Source organism: Herpailurus yagouaroundi, unplaced genomic scaffold (genome assembly GCF_014898765.1).
Source record: "Herpailurus yagouaroundi ecotype Mexico unplaced genomic scaffold, PumYag 255, whole genome shotgun sequence".
NCBI classification, from domain to species: domain Eukaryota; kingdom Metazoa; phylum Chordata; class Mammalia; order Carnivora; family Felidae; genus Herpailurus; species Herpailurus yagouaroundi.
In genome coordinates, this window is record NW_024412472.1 from 1,589,286 (window position 1) to 1,605,886 (window position 16,601).

At 37.7% G+C, this 16,601-nt stretch overlaps 2 protein-coding genes across 2 annotated transcripts; both read left to right on the forward strand.

The window, feature by feature from the left end:
- Positions 1–4,213: 4,213 nt before the first annotated feature.
- Positions 4,214–5,093, forward strand: LOC121021185 (olfactory receptor 51B2-like). The gene is given in 2 exon segments (XM_040461416.1): positions 4,214–4,687; positions 4,689–5,093. Coding segments are annotated over 2 exon segments (879 nt in total).
- Positions 5,094–12,229: 7,136 nt separating this feature from the next.
- LOC121021184 (olfactory receptor 51B2-like) lies at positions 12,230–13,165 on the forward strand. The gene has a single exon (XM_040461415.1). The coding sequence runs from the start codon at positions 12,230–12,232 to the stop codon at positions 13,163–13,165; it is 936 nt and encodes a 311-aa protein (XP_040317349.1).
- Positions 13,166–16,601: the final 3,436 nt, after the last annotated feature.

Here is a 16,601-nt window from a genome sequence, read left to right on the forward strand (position 1 = left end):
CTGACATAAAAAGGCTAATGGTCTAAAAATAAGGTAATTTTTTAAGACAAAGTTGGCTGGCCCCATAAACATGGATATTAAGAAATTCACTCATGTTCTTCTGAATCAGAACTTATTTCCCCAAAGACACAGAAAAGACAAAAATGCAACTGGAATTCATAAGCTCTACGATCAACAATGGTACCTATGACCCCTGAGAGAAACTGGGGTACTTATGGCAGTTGAGGTGGACAGTAAGAAGGACATGCATGGATTTCTTAAACCCTGAAGCTGAGGATCTGGGGGGGAAGGGGCTATGTAGCCAAGTCCTGATATTCCACCTTTGCTCGTATCTGAGTTTCCCGTCTTCCTCCCACATCCTTTGGGAGCATGAATGACCTGGGGACGTTGATTAAGTGGCACAGGTTAAGCAAATAAGATCAAAGTAGCTGTGCCACTCTCAGAGAGGAGAGAGGGAAGAGAGATCAAGGGGTCTCCCAGTGGCTGTAAAGCTAACTCTGGGGAAGTGATTTCTATATTTATAAGCATTCTGATGGGGCCTCCTGAGGAAGCGATGTGAGGAGTCATCTAAACCTGGTCTTCAAATAGGGCAGGAGCAGGTCCCCATTACAGCAATAAGACGAGTGGGTGAGTGCCAGGAACAGAAATATGGAATGACTCCTCTCCTTTCTGATGTTATATGCAGTCTAGAAAAACACTTAAGAATGTTTTCCAGAGGCTTTCATAGAGGGAACATCCTAGCTGAGGTAGGAAACATCTACTTCATAGATTCTTTCCTTTTTTTTTTTTTTCAATAAGTGTATTAAAAGAACTATGGTAGATTTGGCTTTTCTAGTCTGGAACCCTCGGGTTCATATCACCATAGCCATGAATGCCCTAAATTAAATGTGACATTGTATTGTGCTCTTACCCATTTTTCTGGGTACAATTTTATAGTTTTTGATTAGATCCTAATAGCACATGCGTGTGTGTGTGTGTGTGTGTGTGTGTGTGTTCACACTGTGGGAACTGCTGTCTTAGAAATGGCAGGTAAGACTCACTAGGGAGAATAAAAAACCTGAGAACCTGGCCTTGTGCCTATTGGGGCCTATTCCTCATCCCATTCAGGAGGAAGGTCATAGATGGGAAGAGCGGACCAAGGGGAGGAGGAATAACACTGTCCTCTCTGTTTACCTGTGCCTTTGGACTTTGTGATGGATTCTCCCTTCATTATTTCCTTTTGAGGCCCACATATCTTTCCTCTCCATTGTTTTCTCCTGTACCTGAGCCCTCTCTGCTTCTTTCCCTCCCCTATATCCACTTAGAATCAAGTTATGCTCTCAGACTGAGCACTTTGGGCTGTTTCTATGGATGTGTGTGTGTGTGTGTGTGTGTGTGTGTGTGTGTTGTTACAAGTCTAGGAATCCTATTTACCTAGAAAAACATCATAACCTGAAAATCAGGTTGGTAGATTATCTATATCTTTTCATCATTATGGACCCTGTTAAAACATTAATTGGCAATACTTTGCATAACACCGCACAGAGATCAAGTCCAGTTATACACTCTGGTGGTGTGTATTGTTAGATTCTTCAGGACAGAGACTGCACTTATTTAATGATTTTCTCAGCATTCAACATAGGTACAGTCAATGATCATGTGGTGTGTGATTACTAATTCTGTGCACATTCAAAATACTCATCTTTCCACTCATCCCAGATGATGCTAAGGAATGGTGCTTCTACTGGCTGTCTATACCTTCATATGTATGGTGCCCTTTGAGTGACAATTCATCAGATATTGATAAGACAGGTCCTCCAGAACCTTAGGAAGTCACTAAAGAAAATACATGTTCTGAGTTGGGAACTGCTGCTCAATTTCAAGACCATAGCTTTCCTATCTCTATCCAGTTCTTCTGCATCTGATGCAATTATCTCAACATTTGTCAATAAATAAACCCATATGCAGCCAAGCCATGATTTTGGAAATTTTGCTACATAATGTAGGCTTGGGAAGGTGCATGCAGTACGGTGCCAGCCCTGAGGAAACTGTCTATAGTGGCTTCAGTTTGATGACTATATCTTGTGCTCCTAGAACCCTCCCCCCAACCTGCTCCTGGATAAGTATCAGAGTCCTCTTTTCATCCTGGGCAGATTTTCTCTTTATTCCAAAGGCTCAGAAACATGTCCTGATTTTTAAGTTCTTGGAGCTATCACAGATTTCTCTATATCTTGTTATTTTTCTGACCCAAGCCTAGCTATTGAGAGAAATACAGTCTCCTTGTTTCTCAAACATTTTTCTGATCATAAAAATAGTAAGAACTTATGTCCTTGTTGGTCTTGGACATTTCATTATCCATCTTTGAGAAGACCTAATTAATTTTCAAGGAGAAGCTTGCAGTCTGGAAATACAGTTTAATCATTCTGAATTCCTTTCCTTAAATAAATTCAGGACTTCATGGGTTTTTGTTTTTGTTTTTGTTGTTTTTTTTTTTCCCTGTAGAACAGGTATCTCTAATTTACTACCTCTCACAACTACCTTTCTCTGCCTCTTATGTATTGGTTTCTCATCCCTGTTTTTATTTATTTTTTTTTTTAATTTTTTTTTCCAACGTTTATTTATTTTTAGGACAGAGAGAGACAGAGCATGAACGGGGGAGGGGCAGAGAGAGAGGGAGACACAGAATCGGAAACAGGCTCCAGGCTCTGAGCCATCAGCCCAGGGCCTGACGCGGGGCTCGAACTCCCGGACCGCGAGATCGTGACCTGGCTGAAGTCGGACGCTTAACCGACTGCGCCACCCAGGCGCCCCTCTCATCCCTGTTTTTAAACCTCAGCAAATTTTCAGGAGTAGAACATTGGTACAATAATAGTAATATAAACCTCTGTATGACTTTATGTGCTTTAATTTTAGGGAACACCTAGGATTGGTGATTTCTATCTCAATGAGTACCATGCCCACACAAATGTAACTTCAGAGCATTTTTTTATACAAGAGTTATGTTCTTTGTGAATTGTCCTGATTCTGATTTATTTTTGATACTAAGGACATTTTATGAGGAAGTATTCCACTTCTGAATTTTTGGTAAAGGAAGACTGCAGGATAAAATGTAATAGGTGCTTTATCTGGGGCTGTGTCCACCAAGAAAGTGGGTGTAGTAGAAATGACTGACACCTTTAGGCTGTAGGAACATTGTAATGTGACCAGTCCCATGAGCAACAGCTCATCAGATATTAAGCGTCAATGAAACAGGAGCTAAGAGGTAAGAGGAGACATAGAGAAAGAATATGAACATTCAATTATGTCAAAATATTTTGGAAAAACAATAGAACCAGTGAATTAAGGAGCTATGAAAAAAATGTATGAGGATATTTGGAAGGAACAAAGAAACCAGCCAGGTAGAAGAATCCAAAAGCACATGTCTCCAAAGATGGAATAAATATGAAATGTTGAGAGCAGCGATTCTCAGATATTACAGTGCACCTGAATCACTTAGGGATGGTGATCAAATGCAAATTTTGGTTCAGTGGGTTGGAGGTACAGTCAGTCTAAAGCCACGTGTCTAACAAGTCCCTGTGCTTGTTAGTTGTGGCTGGTCTGTGGACCAAGCTTCTGGTAGTCAACCTCCAAAAAGGGCTATCTGTTCAAGCAAGAAAGCAATCAGAAGTGATGGTGGTGACTGTGTGTGAATGAAATGTGTGAACATTCAATTTCAAAAACAAACAAAGTCAAGATTTTCTGGAAAAAAAAAAGTATGTATTTATCATGACTTTGAAAGATAAATGCAAAATCAAAGTTAAATGTGTCCAGAAACTTAGCAAACATAGCAAGAAAGCAACTAAGATTTTTCGCCACTTGTACTTACTTATCTTTTTGGTGTTGTTATACACTGTTACTGGAGGAAAATATTGAGCATACACACAATAGTAGGACCTGATATTATAAGAAAAATGAATGAAAATGTTTCTTTTAATTTGAGAAAATTTTAACTATTAACCTAATTTTTTTTCTAATTAGAGACAGACTAACATTCCTTATCTGACTATAACCTGCAAACCTCCACTATTCATGTGGAGGAAAAGGAAAATACCTGTGGAGTTACATTTATCACACCGATTAATTACTTCCAAGTATGAAGATTGTGACTGAGGCTTCTGTAATAAAATACCACTAAAATGTCCAGGTTCCTGGTTTAAAGGTTTCTAGAAAGTTGCTCTCCATCTGTGGACATACTATGTGGCCCAATATTAGTGCTGCCCCCTTTTTGCTGACTGGCTTCCCAGGTCTGGAAGCTGCTCATCCCTGGATCTCCATCCCCTTCTTTGCTGTCTACGTCTCTGTGCTTCTTGGCAATGGTACTCTCCTCTACCTCATCAAGGGTGACCACAGCCTCCATGAACCCATGTATTATTTCCTTGCCATGCTGGCAGGCACAGATCTGATGGTGACATTGACCAAGATGCCAACTGTGATGGGTGTCTTGTGGATGAATCACCAGAAGAGGAGCCACGGAGCCTGCTTCCTGCAGGCCTACTTCATTCACTCCCCTTCCATCATGGAATCGGGTATCTTACTTGCCATGGCCTATGACCACAATCCTTTGAAATACACTTCCATTCTCACCAATACTTATGTTGTAACTTTAGGGACGGGAGCTTTTATGAGGGGTTTCATATCCATCATCCCTGTAATCCTGCAGCTTTTTCTCATTTCCATATTGCCACTCTCATGTTCTCTCCCATGCTTTCTGTCTTCATCAAGAAGTCATGAAACTGGCCTGTGCTGACATAATTTCCAATAGACTTTACTCTGTAGTTTTGGTTCTTTTAACAATCTTCCTAGATTCTCTGATCACCCTTTTTTCCTATATCCTAATTCTTAAGACTGTCATGGGCATAGCCTCTGGTTAAGAGAGAACCAAGGCCCTCAATACTTGTATCTCCCACATTGGCTGTGTTCTCATCTTCTATGTCACTGTGGTTGGTCCGTCATTCATCCACAGGTTTGGGAAGAATGTGCCACCAGTGGTCCACGTAATAATAAGCTATTTCTACTTCCTCTTCCCTCCTTTAACGAATCCTGTCATCTATAGCATCAAGACCAAGCAAATTTAATATGGTTTTTTCTGTCTTCTATCCAAACATAGATTTGGAAGTTAAACTCTGAGGTGGGTGATTGCCCAGAGCAGATGGTAGGGATCTGACGTTTCTCTGAACAGAGCGCTGTGGAATTCCACTAAGTCTTAAAAGCCTCTATTTCTTTAAAGATACAATGCCATTTAGGAAGCTTATCAGCCCTTGAATTTATAGATTTGCCACTTGTTAAGTTTAGGAGTTGATTTGTTTCCTTGTCATTCTGTGTTCTTCTCTTTAAGTTCTAAGTAGAGGATAGAAAAAGTTTTAATCTGTCTGGAAAATTAAGTACAGTTCTGATATTGTGGTTTTTGTACATGCAATTAATTTTCATGTTAAAAAGCATCAACAATTTGTGGTAGCCATTTGCATGGCTTACTTTGGACTTCTCTGATCATTTCTTTTGTCATTTTCCTATTAGGGAGTTCATAATTTTGTAATTTATTTGTGGGAACTAATTATAAATGAACCTAGTGAGCCATTTATATTAAATATATATCCCAGTTTCTATTTGTCTTTTATGTATAGAATTTAAAATTTTATATACACAAATAACTTCATTTTTATTCACTTTATTGAGATTTCGGGGCCATATGATAAAGACCTCTTTGATTCCAGATTTTTAAATATGTTTTCTCATTTTTTGCATAGGTTTTTTTTTTTGTATATTCTGTTTTATAATAGGTTAATATTTGGAGAAAATTAAGAAGTTTAAATCAGTCCTCATTGATTCTGTTTTCAAGGTGGTAACAGTAATATTCAGTCATTTGTTTGGCTGATATTTTAAGGCATGAGACAGGAATGATGCTAAACAAAAATGCTTTAACTGCAAGGAAATCAATACAAAACATTGCCTGATCTAGATCCAACCCACTGGGGGGGGGGGGTCAAAAGTCAAAGAAACCTAAATTTAAGATTATCTCTGTGACTAGTGAGAACATGTAAAGGAAGAATTATTTTGAGAGTGTGTGCCCCAAAAAGGATCACATCCAGACTGAGCTAAAGGAAAGGTTCCCTGAGGAGTGTGTCTTCAACTGAGACTTGAGGGTGGGTTAGAAATTAGCTTGTGAAAATAGACAAGAAATAGTATGTGAGGAGGCTGTCATTGGAATGGATCATGGAACCTTCTGGGAATGTGGCTGACTCGAAGAGAGCAATAGCTCTAGTGAGAGGGCAGAAAGAGAAAAGGTCAAATCAGTAGCATCCTGTTGGCAATGGCTAGGATTTGGGTGTCTACTCAGAGAGTTACAAGAAGCTACTGAATATATCTAAGTGAGAGTGTGACATGATTTTAGTGATGTTTGCAACTTATATACTCAGGTATGATGTAGATTTCAGTAAGGCAAGAGGCGCACAAGAAAATAAAAAAGATACTGTGACAATTTCAGAGAGGGAGAGATACCAGCAGTTAAAATTATTAAAGTGAAGATAAATTTAGTGGATAAATATAAGATATATTTAGGATCTAAAATTAGTAGAATTTTAGAAAAACATATGAAAGAAAAGTTTGGGAAGAAACAAATATAAAATCTGTGAGTGTCATTAACTCCCAAAATGATTGCTGATTCTGCATAAAATCCATCTTTGAAAAATATTGTGGGAATTTGAAGATGAGTAGGAATCCAAATAATGAAGTTTGACCTATTAAAACAACCAAAGGAAATATTCTATGTTGTAGCACTGAGCTTTTAAGAGAGGACAGTAGGAGACACACACAGAGAGAGAGGGAGACACAGAACCTGAAACAGGCTCCAGGCTCTGAGCTGTCAGCACAGAGCCCCACAAGGGGCTCAAACCCATAAACTGTGAGATCATGACCTGAGCCGAAGTCGGACACTCAACCGACTGAGCCACCCAGGTGCCCAAAAACAATTCTTAATATGTGTATCTTTTTGCCTAATTGCAAATTATCACACTAAAAGGTAGGCCTGTATGAGCATTTGCTGAAAGGTAAGAAGATACAGGACAATAAAAACAAACCGAAGCAGTTGACACAAATAGAAGAAGCTCATAGAACACATGGGTCTTTGCATTCTCACCCAGGGAGAAAAAAAATGATAGATCAGCATTTCTACCCAGTGATGTTCACTGGAGTGTGCCCAAGAAGAAAAATACAAGCCATTTCCAAATCAGTAGCCCAGACAAAATAATCAAGATGAAGTAATACATAAGTTACGATAGGAAACAGTGGGTTAGAGATGGAGAATCAGATGCAGATACAAACATAAAAATCAAGAATTGATACCTCTGGGAACAAACAGCAAGGATACATTAGAAAATGAAAAGTTTGTTTGTTTGGTTTTGTTTTTACAAGGGCTTAAATAAGTTACCATAGGGCTGGGGCATAGTTTCTCATATTTCTGGCCACAGATTTCTTTAGGGGACCACTGGAACTGAAAATGTTGATACTTAAATGCACCTGGAGATTAGCTCCTCGAGTTAGATTTTAAGAACAAGTGCAAAAAATAATTTTTTTCTAACTTTATTTTTAAATTTTTTATCATTTCATTATTTTTTTCCTTTTTTTAAGTTTATTTTAAGAGAGGCAGAGCACGAGCAAGGGAGGAGCAGAGAGAAAGAGAGAGAGAGAGGTTGAATCCCAAGCAGTCAGCACAGGGCTTGAGGTGGGGCTCAATCCCACAAACCATGAGTCCGTGAGACTATGACCTGAGCCGAAATCAAGCATTGGAAGCTCAACTGAATGGACCACGCAGGTGCCCTATTATTTTTTTCATCATGAAAAGTGTACTCTTTAATCCCCATCCCCTATTACCCTCATCTTCCCACCCACCTCCCCTCTGGTAACCATCACTTTGTTCCCTATAGTTAAGAGCCCGTTTCTTCATTTCTCTCTTTTTTTCCCCTTTGCTTATTTGTTTAGTTTCTTAAATTCCATATATGAATGAGATGATAGGGTATTTGTCTTTATCCTACTGGCTTATTGCACTTAGCTTTATACTTTCTAGATCCATCCGTGTTGTTGCAAATGGAAAGATTTTATTCTTTTTTAATGGCTGAATAATATTCCACTGTGTATATATAAACCAGTTTGAGCGTCTGACTTTGGCTCAGGTCATAGTCTCATGGTTCCTGAGTTCAAGCCTTGCATCAGGCTGTCTGCTGTCAGTGCAGAACCTGCTTCAGATTCTCTGTCTCTTCAGATGCCCCTGTCTCTGCCCCTCCCCCTGTTCACTTTCTCTGTCTCTCTCTCTCTCTCTCTCTCTCTCTCCCTCTCTTTCAAAAATAAATAAACGTTAAAAAAACTTTTTTAAAAAAGGCTAATAGTTTAACCATTATCATTCTTTTTGATACCGTCATTTTACTTATGCCAATTTATCTTTAAGAATAAAGAAAACGGGGCATCTGGGTGGCTCAGTCGGTTAAGCGTTCAACTTCAGCTCGGATCATGATCTCACAGTTCAAGAGTTTGAGCCCAGTGTCGGGCTCTGTGCTGACAGCTCAGAGCCTGGAGCTTGCTTTGGATTCTGTGTCTCCCTCTCTCTCTTCCTCTCCCCTGCTCAACCTCTATCTCTCTGTCTCTGTCTCTCTCTCAAAAATAAACAAACAGAAAGAATAGAGAAAACTTATTAAAAAAATGGTATGCTGTGGTAGATAGCATGGCCTCTGATAAAACAGCAGCTTTACTCCTGTCTCCTTCTTTGACAATGTTTGTGACCTTGAGCTGATCACTGAATCTCTGAGCCATGGTTACGTCATTTAGCCATTAGGAATAACAAAATGCACCTCCTAAGAGTTTTTCTCCAAGGATTTCAGAGAGTATATCATGCTACTGGCATGCATATGTATATGTATTTTAATTTTATCATATATAATAAATATAAGACAGTTTTATTACTATTAACATTATTGACATTAACAAAAATGAATAACAATATTTGGACAATTATTATTCAAAATTTAGGAAGAAGAATAATCAGAAAGTGGGAGGTTATCAAATATGATTCTGTTATGTGATGCAGTATGTAGCTAATAAGGAGATTATTACAAAGAATGTGAAATACCTTTGAAAATGATGACACTCCTTCCAGCTTTCTCCTTTGATTATTCCCAATATAGCATTCCCTTGAAAAAATTGAGACCTCCAGAACATTATCTTTTCTTTTCCCATACCTTCTATTTTCATTTACTTCGTACCTTAGCTTGAGTCTATGGTCTGGCTCTTCAGAGACTCTCTCGTCAATATTGTATATTCTTTTGCCTCATTTTCAATCCATGCAAGGCTCTTCACCCTTCTGGAAAGGGAAAAAAAATAAAACTACCTTTTATCAAGGTCTTAATATTTGCCATGATTTGTGCTAAACATCAATGTAAAGTAACTCATTTAATATCATTCTTAGGTGTATTTATTAAATTTTCACAACAATTCTTTTCACAGACCTATCATCCTCATTCTACAGTGAGGAAGCTAAGGTCCTGAGTAGAGACATATATAACTGCCTAGGAGACATCTCTGCCTCACTGCTTACAGACACAGAATGCCCTAAACTGGATGGGTTCCTTTTATCCCTTTTCCAAATCTAGTGTGTAAAACATTGTTTAGCACAAAAGAATCAATCAAAAAACAACTGTTGATTAATGAACAGAATCATTCTATTTCTGTGATCCCTGTTAGTAAATGAAATCACCCTTTATCAGCTAAAATCAGAAATGCAGAGGTCATTATTCACTATTCTTTCTCCTTAATCTACCACATACAGTATAACACATACAACTGATCACTAAGTTCTAGTCTTTTTTTTTTTTAATGTTTATTTATTTTTGAAAGAGAGATAGAGCATGAGCAGGGGAGGGGCAGAGGGAGAGGGAGAGGGAAGCACAGATTGTGAAGCAGGCTCCAGGCTCTGAACTGTCAGCACCAAGCCTGATGGGGGGCTCAAACCCATGAACCGCAAGATCATGACCAGAGCCAAAGTTGGACCGTCAACTGAGTCATCCAGGTACCCCTCTATTCCTTCTAAGTCACAGAATCTCTCTTTCATCCACTTTTATCCAACTCTACTGATAACACCCCATAACATCCACACCAACACACTTATCACATGGATTACTGTAGCTTGATTCTCCTTACTTGTTCTACCTCTTTTCTAATGTGCTCCTCATACCTTTAACCAGATTACCTGATTATACGTGTGGCCCTATCACTTATTTCATACTCATGTCATTTGGGTAAAGTCGAAACTCCTTACATGAATTGTAAGACCCTATGTGATCAGAACCTGCTACCACAGATTCATTTTGTGTTTAGCTTTCTTTCATGAATTGTTCCAGAGATGCTATAATTCTTAGTATAAATTTAATATAATTTTTTTGCTTAAATTCATCATATTTTTTCTTAGCCCCTGACTAGTGCTCATGTTTTTCTTTGGTTGGTTTGGTTTTTGTTTTTTTCTCTGCATGGAATTAGTGTCCTATCTTATAAAAAATACTATATTTCTTACTCTTCTATTACTCAATTCTCAGCGTAAATACCACTCTAAGAACTTTCCCCAGATCCTTAAGATAACCTTCTATGTCCTCTCCCTAGCACAGTTACATTGATATGGTAATGATAGTGTTTTGTAAATTTGTGGCACATATTTTCTTTCTTGTCCCCGTTAGATTTTTAAGTTCTGTTAATGAAAAGAACATGTTCGTCACCTTAGCCCCATCACAAAATGAGCAATGGTAAGTGAAGTAATTTTAAAATACAATATAAAACATCTTTCATTCACCTTGCTGTTCCCAAATCTGTTGAGATTCCTGTGAATTAGAACTGATTTCTCCAAAGAGACAAAAAAAAAAAAAAAAAAAAGAGAAAAATGCAATTGGAATTCACAAATTCTAGGAGTAACAAAGGCACTTATGACTCCTTTGACCTTTGAGATAGACAATAGGAGGACATGCATAAATGCTGGTGTTGGGGATGTTGGGGTCATATAACCAAGCCCTGGCATCCCCACAAGGGCAGTATTTAAGTTTCCAGTTTTCCTAACACACCCTTAGGGAAATGCATGAAAAGCCTGGCTGGGGACAAGTAGAATGGCCCAGCTACTATCAAAAAAAAAAAAAAAAAAAAAAAAAAAAGAAGAAAGGAACAAGGAAAAAATCAAAGAATCTCCCAAGGGGCTGAAAAGGTGAAACTCTGGGGAGGTGATTTCTACAAACAGAAAGTCTTTAACCTGGACTCTTCAAAGGTTTTTTGAGAAGGTAGGTCTGGAATAAGTCCTCAAATAAGACAGAAAGAAGTAACCATTCCAGCAATTAGAGTGTGTAGTGCGTGAGTGCCAGGAACAGAAATATGGAATGAATTCTTGCCCTTCTGATGTTAGATGCGGTCCAGAGAAGACAGAAAGAATTTGCAGGGGCCTGCATCGAGGACATATCCCACCTGGGCTGAGCAACAGAATAGCAGAGACTCCCTTTGGACAAATGTATCACAGCAGGTTTGAAGTTTTTAATGGGGGACCCATGGATGGGCTGCAGGAAACTGAATGTATTTAGACAAAGTGTGACATTGTCTGCTCTTGGCCATTTTTTTCCAACAAGGGCTTCTGACTTCTATAAGAATTCCATAGAATGCTGAATTTCAATTTCAAAACAGGACAAAGTTTTCTAATAACAAAAAAAAGACTCTATCATAATTGCAAATATAAAATTAAATCAAGTTTAAATATATCAAGTATATCAATGTATTTACAATCAAACCAAGAGGTAGTGTAACTAAGCAATGTGATTATCCGTGTGTATACATTTGCCTTCTGTTTCTTCTTCCTTTTTTTTAACCTTTATTGCTTCAAACATTTTCTAGCATATACATATGGTGTGGCCTAATGTTTTAAACATTTTTTAATTGAGAAAATGTTAAGCATTAACCTACTATTATACATAAGTTAAGAAAAAAGTAGATTCTTCTCCTTTAGTATAGCCTAGAAATCTTTAGTGCTCTGCTAAGAGAAAATCATTGTAAAAACATATATATACAAATTAATTATCCTAAGTGTAAAGATTGTGATTGAGGCTGCTGTAATATATTCCCATGAGGAGGTAGTGAAAACTAAAAAATCTGGAATTCTGGGTTCACAGCTTCCATAAATTTGCTCTCTAACTGTGGACATACTATGTGGCCCAATATTAGTGCTGCCCCCTTTTTGCTGACTGGCTTCCCAGGTCTGGAAGCTGCTCATCCCTGGATCTCCATCCCCTTCTTTGCTGTCTACGTCTCTGTGCTTCTTGGCAATGGTACTCTCCTCTGCCTCATCAAGGGTGACCACAGCCTCCATGAACCCATGTATTATTTCCTTGCCATGCTGGCAGGCACAGATCTGATGGTGACATTGACCACGATGCCAACTGTGATGGGTGTCTTGTGGATGAACCACCGGCAGATGAGCCATGGAGCCTGCTTCTTGCAGGCCTACTTCATTCACTCCCTTTCCATTGTGGAATCTGGTGTCTTGCTTGCCATGGCCTATGACCGATTCATCGCCATCCGCACCCCTCTGAGGTATAACTCCATTCTTACCAATTCCCGGGTGATGAAGGTAGGCCTGGGGGTACTAATGAGGGGCTTTTTATCCCTTGTGCCCCCAATCGTGCCGCTCTATTGGTTCCCATATTGCCGTTCCCATGTTCTTTCCCATGCCTTTTGCCTCCACCAAGATGTCATGAAACTTGCTTGTGCTGATATTACATTTAATCGTGTATATCCAGTTATTCTGGTTGCTTTGACTTTCTTCCTAGATGCTCTGATTATTCTCTTCTCTTATATTTTAATCTTGAAGACAGTTATGGGCATCGCCTCTGGAGAAGAGCGAGCTAAGGCCCTTAACACCTGTGTCTCTCATATTAGCTGTGTTCTGGTCTTTTATATTACTGTGATTGGCCTGACCTTCATCCACAGGTTTGGGAAACATGCACCACGTGTGATCCACATTACCATGAGCTATGTCTACTTTCTCTTTCCTCCATTCATGAACCCCATTATATATAGCATCAAGACCAAGCAAATTCAGAGAAACATCATTTGCCTATTTTCTATGCATAGGAGAGTTTGAGGTTTTATTTCAGAATCTTGGGAACTCCAGGACTCCTGGACCTTTTCATAATTAGAAGGGACCTGAATTTTATACCTAATCTTCTTTTATCGGTGTTAGATGAAATTTTAATTATTACATAAAGCTACAAACTTAGTTGAGCAGGAATACAATGAATATCTATATACAGAGAGTAATAAAAGCATATACGTATACATATATACGTATACCTATATATATCTATATATTTATATATCTGTATATCTACATCTATATCTATATATCTAATCTATATATCTATATCTCTACAGGTATAGATATGGAGAAAGAATATAAGGTAGTATAATTTGTAAGTAAAAATTTAGACAAATACTCTAATAAGCAGAGAATATAGGGTAACTCCAATTCTATACCAATAACAAGTACAAGTTGTATTTCAGGCAAGGTCAAATTAAATGTCCAGCCTGGATCAACCATAGCCTATACAAGGAAGGTCTTCATTTGGAGCTCCATTTTGTGGCCTGACACAAAAATAAACTGGACATATGGATTGAGGACCATAGAACTCTACTATACCTCATAATTACTATATTGCAGAACATGATTTGCTTTTCCAGTGATAATGTGTCATTTATGAAGCTTTGCCCTAGACTCTCCCTGAGTTCATGAATTCACCATTAATTAATTTCATGAAATGATCTGTTTTCTTTTTATCTAGTGTTTTCTCTAAATACTGGATAAATGAAAACACTTTTGATCAGTCTGATAATCTTAATATAGTCTGGTATTACAGATTTTGTGTTTTCAATTAGTTTTTTTATTGTTATAAAACACAAAAATTTTTGGTTTGCTGCAGCCATTTGCTAGTCTCATTTTAGACTTGTCAGATCCAAATTTTTTTTTGGCTAATTTTCACTTTTTCTCATTGATTTGTAGGAGTTCATTGTGTATTATCCCCCAATGTTTTATTTATAGTATAAATATTTTTTCCAGTTTTGTTTGTCTTTCAGGTACATAATTTAAAAGCTTATGTGTAAATAATTCTATAACTTACTTTATCTCTTGAAATATAAGGGCCATACCTCCAGAAGTCTTCCTGTTTCCAGGTTTACTTATATCTGTTCTTATACTTTTACATAATTTATTTTCACAGATCTTATATGAAAGATTTGTGTTTGGAGGAGGGTACAGAATTTAAATCAGTCCTCATTTGTCTGTTTTCATGGGAGTAACGGTAATATTGAATTACTTATTTGGCTGATTTTTTAAAGGCATGAGTATGGGACAGGAACTTTGCTAAGCAAAACTAATGTAATAGCAACAAAATAGACATATAAAACGCTTTCACTCCTAGAATTTTTAAACAATTGGAGAGTCAAAATTCAAATAAACCCAAATTGGAAATAAATTTTGTGACTAATAAGAAAGTGCTTTGAAACTGTGGGTCTCAAAAGAGACCACATTCAGGCTTGAGGTCAAAGTAAGTTTCCCTGGGAAAGTAGCCATCAGTTGAGGTCTCAAAAAAAAAAAAAAAGTTAGAAAATGACTAGTGAAAACAGGAGTGAGAATATTCTAAGAAGATGATAGTATGTGTGGAGACTTCTGGTGGGATAGATTATGGAATAAACCAGATTGATAGCATGGCTATTTGAAGAGGGTGATTACTTTGAAGGAAAGTTGAAGATAGAAGAGGAGGCCAGATCTCAAAGCACCTGTTGCCCATAGTGAGGGTTTGAGTAGCTACTCAAAGAGATGTGGAAATCTACTTAAGGAAGTAGCATGATTTCATTGAGGTTTTAAAGTCATCATTGCAGCATTATGCATGAAATGGATTTGAAGTAGCAGGAGACAAACAGAAGAACCAACAGGAGGATATTGGAGGAGTTTGAGGAAGAGATAATAGTTCATTTTAAGAAAGTGGAGATGTAAGGTAATGGAATGATATGAGACATATTTGTAATCTACATTTAATAAGATTAATAGGTTTTTTAGAAAAGCAGAAAGAAGGAAGGCTTGGGAGCAAGCAAAGATAACCTTAAGTTCTGTCTTATGCTATCTGAAGAATGGCAGTACCAATGGGAAAGCAAGTTTTGGTTCTGTTACAGTTTATAAATAAGAATAGTAATATGTTTTTTAAAAATCTGGGATTTGGGGAATGAACCCAAATGATGAGGTTGTGATTCAATAAAATGACCAAAGGAAATACGCCAGGCTGTAGGACTGGACTTTTTAAAACAAAACATTAATTAAATAGTCATTCACTGATGTCACATTTAGTACACTGTTCATTTTGCCCAATCATTAAGAGTCATGGTGAAAGCCAGGCATGTGTGAGAATATGCGAGAAACAGACTGAAGCTAATGATGCCAAATGAAGACCTGGTTCCTATCCAGGGAGAAAACAGGACAGACCAGAACTTTCATGGGGATTTTTACTGGAGTGGAGCCAATTCTAACAAAGCAGTGAAAACATACTTCCAGATATGAGATGTACATATATTATGAGGTGATACAATGGGTTAGAGACAGAAGGTCTGATACAACTTTAAATGTGAAGATGGCATGGAGAACTGAAACCTGGATTACTCTCTGAGCAAATAATGATATATTAGAAAATAAAGTTCTTCCATAATGGTTTATGTAAATTACTGCACAGTTACACCATAGCTTCACAGATTCCCAGCCACCAGTCTCTGAGAAGAAACATGTACAGTTTTAAAAAGGCTACACTTAATTCTTTCTCTCAAATGAACTTGTTAACTGAATCACCCTTTTCAATGTATAAAAGCAAAGTTAACTGTGAAAGGTCCTCACCAGGTGGAACCAAGCACTTCTGAACTGGGCCAAACCAAAGTATTCCAAGGACTCAGCCTGAATACCTGTAACTTGCTACGGTACGAGATAGCCTTGACAACCAATTATGTTCAGCCAAGATTAGTTTTCTGCCACCATCAACAATCAGATTTCTTTCTAAACAACATTTACAAGCATTCTCTTTTGTCTTTAAAAATCCTTGACTTTTGTTCCCCTGGAGGGACACTGGGTTGCTGCCCAGATCTGTGCTCCTTGAACTGCAATTCTGAGACCCCACACAAATGCTTGTTTTATGTTAGCTCCGCCTCTTTTTGGTGAACTCAAGTCATCTCTAGGATGGGAGACTTTCTACAGCTGTGAACTTGTGTACGTGTGTGTGAACATGCGTATAAAACAATGATAAATCTTTTAGTGTTTTATATTATTATTTCTGACCTCAAAACTTGCCTGTTGTAATTGTCTCAATAAATTTAATGAAGTAAAGTAAGTGTATTGAATTATTTTTTTGTGGTTTATATATGGCTTACATGTATTATGATACATCTATCTTATGAAAATTCGCCATTTTACCATTTTTAAGTATACAGTTCTGTGAAATTAATTACATTCACAATGTTGCGCAGCCAACACCACTATTTCCAAA